The 10195-nt window shown below is 37.9% G+C and overlaps 1 protein-coding gene across 1 annotated transcript; it reads left to right on the top strand.

Moving 5' to 3' along the window:
* The first annotated feature begins 361 nt into the window (after positions 1 to 361).
* Positions 362 to 6340, top strand: LOC120772182. Its single transcript, XM_040100629.1, has 10 exons — positions 362 to 447; positions 541 to 901; positions 1034 to 2257; positions 2781 to 2994; positions 3114 to 3501; positions 3645 to 3947; positions 4018 to 4473; positions 4538 to 4735; positions 4791 to 5617; positions 5684 to 6340. Exons 1-10 carry the CDS (start codon positions 362 to 364, stop codon positions 5944 to 5946), a joined length of 4320 nt encoding a protein of 1439 aa, XP_039956563.1. The 3' UTR covers positions 5947 to 6340.
* The last annotated feature ends 3855 nt before the right edge of the window (positions 6341 to 10195 follow it).

Genomic DNA, 10195 nt, shown 5'->3' with positions numbered 1-10195 from the left:
ACAGTTCCTCTACTTAAATCACCCGTTATATCATTTAAAAGTCTTTTTTAGTGTTATGGCTTTAATAATAATTATTCCTTAGTGTTAGATATCCAGATTCCCATTGTAGTCATATTTGTTCCATTTTAATATATTTACTACTTTAGAATATAATTTGACGTTACTTTTTTCTTTTCTAGTTTCTTGGTGCAATATTTGACGAAATCCGTCCATTGTTTTCAACATATACAGGAATGAAACCGAAATGATATACATACAATTAAGCAATGCTGAGTCAATACTTAAATCATAAGTCATAAGTAATATTATAAATAAATAAAAAAGTATTAAAACTCAAACGGCAACTAAATTTTCGGACACGATGTTCGGCTCGAAGTTACGTTCATGGATGGAAAACCACATTGGGCGCCCGCGTAAGAAGGGCGCCAAAAATAAAACTACAAACAGGTAAAATAAAACTGAAATACCAAGTTTGGATTTGTGAGCAGTTCTCGTATTAGTCTTTTATTCTTTGCTTATTTTTCCGCATTTTCCTTTTAGCAATACTGTCAGTGCCGCCACTGCCGCGGGCTGCAGTCATGAGGCATATCAGCATCACGTTGGCAGCAACAAGAAGATTTCCAGCAACAATTCGAGCGCAATTTTTACGCTTCATCACGCGCGCAGTAACGGCGCGTCTTCCACGTCACCATCAATCACTGCCAACTCGTCCGCATCCGCGGCGCCGACAATGACGACAGTAATGGTTTCGCCCAGCACGATGTCCTCATTCGGTGCTAATCATCACAATGGTGGAGGTGGCGGTGGCGGTGGCGGTTGTGGCAGTGGTAGTGGAAGCGGTTGCGGCAGTGTCATTGCTAGTCCGGTCAGGCGTCGTGAAGTCTCGCCTATTCAAGGCCATGTAAGTTCACTGCGGGAATTTTAATGTATAGAGGGCCACTTAAATCGTCATAGGGATGATTGGCTATTTGGGTCTGGGTCGAGTTCTTTGTGTGTTTCAGCTCATTTTTCTTTTCGTTTTGTTCTCTATTAGACGCAGAGTCGTTACGGTTGGCAGTCACCGGACCAGGAGACAATCACTTCACCGAAATCCGACAATTTCCTATATGCGCCACAACATCGCGTACGCAGCCAATCGCATCACACAAATCACCATCACCATCAACTGCAGCAACATCAACAACAACCTCCTTATACAGTGCCAAATAGTAAGGATAATTCAAGTGATGATCGTTCATTGCAAGCAAGGTCATTCACACAATCGTACGGTCACCATATGCCATCACAACAGCAACAACCCTCACAGCTGCCGCAGAATACAGTACAACATCCCGCCGATTGCTCTTCGTCATCAATTTCGTCGCTGTCGTGGTCCACTGGCTCTAAAGAGCCTTCCATGAACTCAAGTGGCAACAACAACAGCAATAGTAAAGCTGGTCACAACAATTGCAATAATAATAGTACGTTTACAAAACCTCTCCCTACACCCGAGGAACAAGATAACAGTACCACAGAATTGCGACATTTCGAAGAGGAGGATCCAAATACCGTTCATTATGAGGAGATCCGCACTATTTTACGTCATCCTGATCTTTGTAGTTCTAATTACAATAGTAACAACAATAGAAATAATCCTTTCCTCATACATGAACGTCCCAAATCCGAGCAGCTCACCTCGTTTACACCTGCCCGTTCACTCTACGCGGACAGGCGTTCGCAGGATGACGCATCCACGCGCTACGGCCGTCTTTTGCCGTCAAAGATTCAAAGCTGCAGCAACTCGAATGACAGTTTGAATGCGAATGGCTCGATGACGTATGTAAGAAGTGGCAGCGCTGAATATATATCCCAACACTTTCAAAGTTCGGGTAATGGATATGTGTGCCGTACCTCGGGCGAGTTTTCCTCGAATCATCAGTCTGGTAATTTGAACAATTTAGCAGCTATGCACTGTCAGCGCTCACGATTGCGTGGCGGTCGGTTTGGCAATGGACACGTTCTAAACGGCACACAGCCAGGGGCAAGTGTGGCTGGCGTACCGCTCCATAGTCTCTCATCGCCAGAAAGTGCTTACTCTACTGGCTATTCCACCGACGGTACTTCGCCAGGCGCCATTTACACGCCACCGGAATACTATATTAATATGCGTACCGGCACGCATTACTTTCCGAAGAGCGTAAACTCGCTGGCCATCGAGGCTCAGCGGTACAAATTTGGGCTGAACAAAATAGAAGAAATGTCTCCCATAGATCCTATGGTAAGCTGAAAGTCTTTGAGTTAGAAGATTTAGGTTTAGAGTAATGAATTTAAAACTTGAGGGTTAATTTATCGATAATTGGTAAACCTTTATCTCTTCTTTAAAGTTTAAGTTATTGAAAAGTTTAACTAATTCACTGGTTAAAAATCACAGATTCTGCTCAGTCAAGTAAAAAGTGATATGTATATCGTTAAATTTAACAGCCTGAAGACCGTCAACAATACTCCGAATGTTCGTTCCGTATTTTGATGGATTGTGTTTGGTTTTATAGCTATGTTTTCCCTTAGTATTGACATAATATAACAAATTTTACTTTTAAAATTGATATTTTATATTATAATATTAAGGGTTAGTACAATGGTATATGGATACATCACTAATACTCCACATCCCTTTTTTATCCCTTGATTTTAAGAACAAGTCTCACATCTACAATCTGAGTTAATGTTAACTTTATAGAAATATACACACATAAAGAATTATACAAATTAATTGCTCCCTTATTATTGGCATCGTTGTTTAGCCGAAGACTTCATTCGCCAATGCTTCCACTCTATACAAGCGCGCCGATTCGTATGATATGGGCCAAGGTTGCAGCAACAACAACGGCACGCATCATGAACCGTTCATACCATTAGATGCGCCACATGCCATCCAACATCCTGAAAGTGTTGGACGACATAGTCCCTTACCGTTACGTAACACTATTGTTTTGCCCACCTTGAAGGGTTTTGAATGTAAGTCCTATTCAGTATACCATAAAAGTATAAACAAAATCCTTGACTTCGCTGATCAATATCGTAACTAAATGTCATTGTCACGTTTCGAATTGCTCATTTTCTCTTTAATCGCACAGCGCCCTCCCCTAGACAACGTTGTCGCATACGTACGAATCCGTGGTATCTCACAATGGAAGCAAATGCACCAGCGACAGGAAGTGTAAGCGTACAGAATGTGTTAGCATTTTTGCCACCACCGCCACCAACACAACCGCCGCCAACGGCGATGTCAACAACATCTGACACGTCGACGATTTCCTCGTCAGCGCACTCAACGAGGCTGCCTGAGGCTGTCGGCACGCCTCCGCGCCATCAGAAACCGGGTAAGATGACGACAAGTGGAAGTTCAGGAGGTGGGCGAAGGGAACTTGATGCCGCAAGCACGTCGTCATCTGGAAAAAGATCCAGTAATGCAACAACGGATGGACGCCGGGTAGTGCAACACATCCAACAGTCAAGTGACATGTAAGTGGTCGAGTAGAAAGCAGAAAGCGCAATCGAATACTTCGTCATAATGCGCTTTAAGCCGCACGAGTGTAGTTTCTCGGCAAGGAGAAAAGAACAAAGGTGGCCACAGTTAAAACGCTTAATTTTTATCTGCTTTGCAGGAACAATGCTGGCAAGGTATCTGCAGGGTATGAGTCGACAGAGAGCTCTTCGTCTTTGACTGAAGTGGAAAATATGCAAAGGAACTACACACCCAACACTGTGCGTCGTAAGCGTGCAGAGCAATTGCAGATGAAGGTAGGCCAGCCTCTAGCTGCCGTGCTGGCGACTGTGTGCGTTGTAAGTGATGAGCGTGCTGGAAGCAACAGGGAGCCGATATTAAGTGATGATGATGCCACACTGAACGAGATGATGGGAAAATTTGATGAGAGTTACGTGTATGAGAAGGAGACTGATATACTCAGGTGAGTAGCAAGCAACTTACATTAATTGGTAATACAAGATTAATAAGCACTTAAATTGAACATTTTGCAGCAGTGATTCTGACCAAACGGATTGTCCCTCCGACTTAGACACCGGACAGGATGCTGGCGATGAGTGTGATACTGACGAGCTGCTCGACATAGACTTTATTGATACCTCATCTATGCAGGAGGTTTCTGAGCGTAGAGGCTCAGACTGCAATTTGGGCAGTTGTTATTACTACAACCAGAGTCCAAAGTCGGTGCACCAGCACAGTGGAAAACGCGCATCTGTTCGATCGCGCAGAAGTTCAAGAAGTTTGAAAAATGGCCAAGAGGAAAGCCATGCAGTCATGGCTACTGGGAGTAGTTCACAGCGACGGCGTAAGCGCTTTCTGAAGACACGCAAGAAGAGTGCCGAAAATCGTAACGAACAACCGAATTCGCCACACAAATCTCGAAAGTCGCGCAGTGTAGGTGGTACGCCGGTGTGCGTGCGCAGACAAAGACATATCACAGCAAAGAATAGGTAAATACATATACTAAATTTGAAAAAGAGGAGGCGACATGAACAATTTATGATATGCTTTTAGGATTTATGAGACTTCGCCGCTTACAAATAGATCCAGCTCACTGGTGTTTACAGACGTACGAGACACTAAACGTTTTATGACAATCGCGGAGAGTGAACGGGCTTTGTTGAAAGCAGATTTGGAGGCAGATGTTAAGTACAGACAACTCATACAAGAAGCTGAATCTCTACTAGTCTCTATGAAAAACAGTATGCAAAGGTAAGTACTAATTTGCAACAAGTAAAACATTTAATTAACTTTTCATACATTCCAGCATACCACGTGACACACCCGTCTCAAGTCCACGACGAGTCAATCCTCTGGCCAACAAGCGAGTAGAAATGTTAAAGAACTGTGAAACAGAAACACGCCGCGAACAGCTTAAGCAAGCGCAGCAACGATCTTTGGATGCTATCCATTTAGAAAAGCAACAGAAACAGAAACAACAAGAGTTGGCGGCCGCTATTAATCGACGCATAGACCTACTGCGACATGCACCTGCGTCAGCACCTAATAGTCCACGTTTCAGTCGCTGCAGCCCAAGGAAAACCCACATAACGAATTTCATCAATCAAAATGTGCCACCAGAGGTACCGGCGCGCAAATCAGTAGAAGCATCAAAACCTCCACAATCCCCACAGCTACAGCTAAATGGCCGACTAATGCCACAGAGCGCAAAATCCACAATCATACAAGAACGCAGATTCCGTAGCCAATCACCAGTGGCTCGACACAAGTTTGGTGCTTATTTGCGTCGTAGCCAGAACTTTGATAGTGACTCGGATTCCGAGTTTCAAAACAAAGATTATGACGAAAATCAACTAAGAAATGACGATTACAAAGAGCAACCGAACAAAATCTCCGATGTGGATGCTGTAAACCACAATTACTTGCCAGAGTTCGCACGACTTTCACGCTATGATGAAGCAGATTTGTCTAACCACAATGTGGCCAGTTTGAAGATACAATCAGGCAATTCAGCTGCTGATTGGCAGACGAGAATAATGCAAGCTTGTCCTCAGAGCGAGCCGCTGAAGAGAAAGGTCTACAGCGGCAGCTCGACATTTGAGCGCATCAAAAAAAGTTTCGATTTGGAGGCGGGTGAGCGCTTTGATAATTACAAGTTTTTATTTTCGAAAAAAAAACTAATAACAATCAATATTTTAGAAATCCCAAAACAAGCAATGTTGGCAAAAATACATAATTTGAGGCGTCGGGAGCGTCAAAGCTCGAATCCACGTTTAAACACACACATAAGCAGTCACGACTTACATCTAGCAGTGGGAGAATATTGTAACGGTGATAGTGAATTTGCTGCGACCAACGGTGATGAGGTTAATAAAAAGCAAATGATCCTCAGCACAATTGCAGATCTGAAACGTAGTCTTGAGTCACAGAGCGTCGAGCTTAATGGACTCAATGAGGACTAATGATAAAAACAAAAATAATGATTACAAGAGTAAATGTGAGTTCTGGAATGTTTCGATTAAAGGAACTGTTAAATTAACTCAAAAATAGTACATAAAATCCTAAACCTACTGTACTAGTTCAGCCTTGTAATATTGTCCAACCAGCCAGAAGATTTAAAGCATTATCTCTGTTTCCTTAAATACGCCAAACACTAAATTTTACTTTTATTTTTTATTTAATTTTTTCGAACTCAAAATATTTACGTTGTTAGACAATATTCGATTCAAAATATTAAATTTATATAACTTTTTCCCCAATGTGTTACGAGACGCTTGCAGGGCTTGGTTGTATCGAGTTTCCCTCTACATTCAACCTGAACATTGGTTAACTCTCTATAAAAACCAAAATCAAAAAGAAAAATATTTTATTAGCGAACGGCCCTCCACAAATAAAAACAACTCGAGGATTTGTTTTCTGAATGCAAAGTCGTTTCATAACTTTTATAACCTGCTCGCAATTGGAGAAAACTTCAGAAACCTACAACCTTAAGTTTTGTCAGAGAACATTATATCTAAAGTGATTTTTTCTATCAACATTCGTACAGGTTTTGTAATGTTTATAAATTTGTAAACGTAAGATCAGATTTTGACCTCCAAACACTCCAAAATAGGTAATAATTATTTAATTGCCAAATTTTTGGCTATTTTAGAAGCTGTGTTGCAAATGTCTGTCAATAGGCATATTTTGTAGCCGATAAGTATGTAATTGCAAACTAAGAGAGTGTAGTTTTAACCAAAATTATTGGTTTTTCTGCCTAAATCTATTCATACAGTAACATTTTTCTTTAAGCTTTTTAATTAAACACTCACACAACCCGCCCTTTAAATAACTCATCCGCCTCATATCACCTTTCAGATTTTATTTATTGACTCTACTTTGATTTGACACTGACTATCTATGTATTTATACTTGTATGTATATACGATGAATATATACTGCTACATATATGTATGTAATGTGTAAACATACCTATAAACAGTAGCTACACACATATGTAGGTATGTGTATATACGTTAATTAAATGTCATTGACTTGGAAGAACGTTAAAAATATTGTAATTATGCAATTATTAATTAATAACAGGGAACGAATCGATAATACAATTGATAATTATGGTAAAGATTGTATAAATGGCGTCATCAACCGTTCAGAATATTTCCCATTGACAGGAAATAACATACTATACATACACACGCGATTGAAGGTTACTCATACGACATGTCGAAAGAAAAAATCTAAACACAGCGTAAGAAATATACATAAAAACTAACATTAAACAAGTATTACAATTAAAATGTTGTTACTAAATATTGATATGAATATGCCCAGCGTAAAGTAAGCCGTAAGATAGATTAAAAAATCTCTATTTATGATTATATGAAAGCGAAAAACAATAAGTAAAGTATAATTGAAGGACTGAAATCATTGCCACATTGCTATTTACCACATAATTGACGAACACTATATCTATCTATGCATAAATATGGCAGCGTTAATATAGAAATTCGTGAAGGTATAACTATATGTAGGTAATTATGCGAGTATATGGCAGATAAATGTTAAGCGGGAACGATGCATATTTTTTAAGCCTCGGAAACATTATGATTGATATTGTACTCGAACGTACAGCTATAGTAACCTTATTTATAGAAGAACTGAACAGACCATATTTAACATATATAGTTATGTATACATTTGTTCACTGCCAAAAAGTGAAGAGCGTGAGTTTACACGTATGCATATACATATACATATATAGTACATAGGTACTAAGAAAGTGGTTGCCGTTTTATTTTTTAATGAAGATTGGTTAAATTTAAATATTTGATAGGGATAAAAAGGTCCTAAGTGCTAATTCGTATGTATTCCACGATATATGAATGATCCTTCAGTATTAACTTCATGCAAGTGCCCTGTTTATGCAATTTTGTTGGCGATCAGAACAAAAAAAAATAATAAACAGAGCTGAGAAAAATAAATAATAGTCGCAATAATAATAAGTTCGAAGTTTTCTGAAATTTTTCACTTCAATCAATTGATTCTGTTGTTGTTGTTGTAGCGGCAGAATTCTGCCAAGTTGACAGTCCTTGGCCGGATAAAAATCCGGGTCCGTTCCGGTTACGTAGACCCGACTGTCCTGGGATCAATTGATTCTAGGTCTATTTAGTAAAGTATATCTAGCTACTGAAGAGCAGTTGACGCTTTTCACAATTTAAACAGCCAGTAAACTAGGGAAATGAAGAGTACAAGGTGGAGAAAACTTCAGAAACCTACAACGTTAAGCTTTCTCAGACAACAATATGTATGTCTAGAGTGTTCTTATCTGTCAACATTCTTACTGTTTTTGTAATTTAGTAAATCTCTAAACGTAAGATTAGTTTTTGAGTGTCAAAACAACCCAAAATCGGAGATTTTTAAACTGAAATAAGGGCCGAACACAAAAACAATGATTCTAATGAGAATTGTTGCCACAATATCATATCATATACTTAGGTACCACGTCTAGAAAAATTGTCAAGTAATTTACATTTCGATAGTTTCGCTTATTATGATTTTAACTCAATTTAACTACAGAAAAATGCGCACATATATAAATATATTGAAAAAATATTCTAGAAAATTTGTATTTTCGACATTTCCATGAAACAGCAATAAACTAGTACACAAACTGGCAGGATGCTTACCGAACTACTCTAATATATTTAATGCATAAGCACATAAGCACTTAAGCAGAAATCGGAAAAATTGCTCTAAATTTATGTTAAAATATACATATTTTTATACATATGTAATTGACTTCCTTAATTCCAGAGTATGATTGAATATGCAATTTGTAAGTGAGTAATGACTTAATTGCATAAGTTCCGACTTGTCTACTCGTATAATTTAAGCGGATTACAGCGACCTTCCGACGATACACAAAGTTCATATTAGGCTTTAACTAGGCACACGTGATCTGTAAAGTAAAACTAGAAGTAAATACAATATGGCATACAATGGCATCGATACTTTGCATTCACACCGAATTTTGCAAATATTTACTTACAATAGCTTTCATATGTTATACTTAATAAATATATATTACACTTAAAGGTTATTTAAAATTGTAATTCTTTAAAAATATAAATACAGTATTCATATGACATTTTTGAAGCCTACTAACGGTATTCATTAAAAGTAATATGTCAAAACTTTTGTAGAGGCTTCACGCATATTTAAATATGGAGACATTCCCTTTTAATTTGCAAAGAAAGTAAAGTGCCATGATGACTTGGCTTTATACGCAGAAATCTCATTAACTACGAATTATGTAAAAGTCAATAAATGTAAGAGTAATTTATATCATTGTGCAATCAATAACAGGGTTGCATGCAGTAACTTACGAAAATTAAACGGTGCTTCAAGGAATAAATGAAAACAGTTGCAGATTGTATTTATATAAGAATATACAACAATAAAAACGAAATACAAAACGGATCTAGTTTAAGATACGCATACATACATCAATACATATGTATATGCGTTGTTGGTCGTAAAATTAAGCCGAAATCTATGAAAAGTCAATGGCAACTGCAAGATTTATAAGCGGAAGTTATTTAACACAATTATTCATAATAATGCATATATACATATGCATATGAGTAGCAATTAATAGTACGCACACAAACCTACAATATGAGCTGTTACTCTCCATCTATAATCATTAGTATCGAAGGAAATCGGAAGAAACCGTGAATTACGGAAAAATCATTCGAATTAAACATATTAATCGGCGAGTCCTAAATACTCACATCCTTAAACTAGAAATATTTAGTATTATCATATACGCTTATCATAATTAAATATCATCTAACGTGGGGTTGTGTATTTAAATATTTATAAAATTAATTACTTGAGAACATGCGACAGGAACATAAATATTAATAATTTTACCACTTAAATACATTTAAATACTTTTTATGCTTTTAGTTCAACATTCAGCGCTACGTAGAACATTCCTAATAAGACAATTAAGAAAATTTCGAAATTGATTAGTATTTGTTCTCAATTAACCATAAATTGAAGTTGCTAACTTATTGTTCAAGTAGAAAGGTTAAATTGAAGTAAAAACGCGCATTCAATTTTGTGATGTGATAAAACTTATTGAGAATCCGAATTGTCAACGGAGGCAAAATGACAGAAAACTCAAATAGTATTTACGCATTTTAA

This window comes from Bactrocera tryoni, chromosome 3 (genome assembly GCF_016617805.1).
Source record: "Bactrocera tryoni isolate S06 chromosome 3, CSIRO_BtryS06_freeze2, whole genome shotgun sequence".
Classification (NCBI taxonomy): domain Eukaryota; kingdom Metazoa; phylum Arthropoda; class Insecta; order Diptera; family Tephritidae; genus Bactrocera; species Bactrocera tryoni.
The sequence above is the reverse complement of the archived record's forward strand: the minus strand, read 5'-3'. Positions and strand labels throughout refer to the sequence as shown.

Excerpts from the sequence above, each read along its gene's own strand:
- LOC120772182 (XM_040100629.1), top strand. The coding sequence starts at position 362 with ATGTTCGGCTCGAAGTTACGTTCATGGATGGAAAACCACATTGGGCGC. Across the intron at positions 902-1,033 it reads TCTCGCCTATTCAAGGCCAT|ACGCAGAGTCGTTACGGTTG; the intron begins GTAAGTTCACTG and ends GTTCTCTATTAG. Across the intron at positions 5,618-5,683 it reads AAGTTTCGATTTGGAGGCGG|AAATCCCAAAACAAGCAATG; the intron begins GTGAGCGCTTTG and ends TCAATATTTTAG.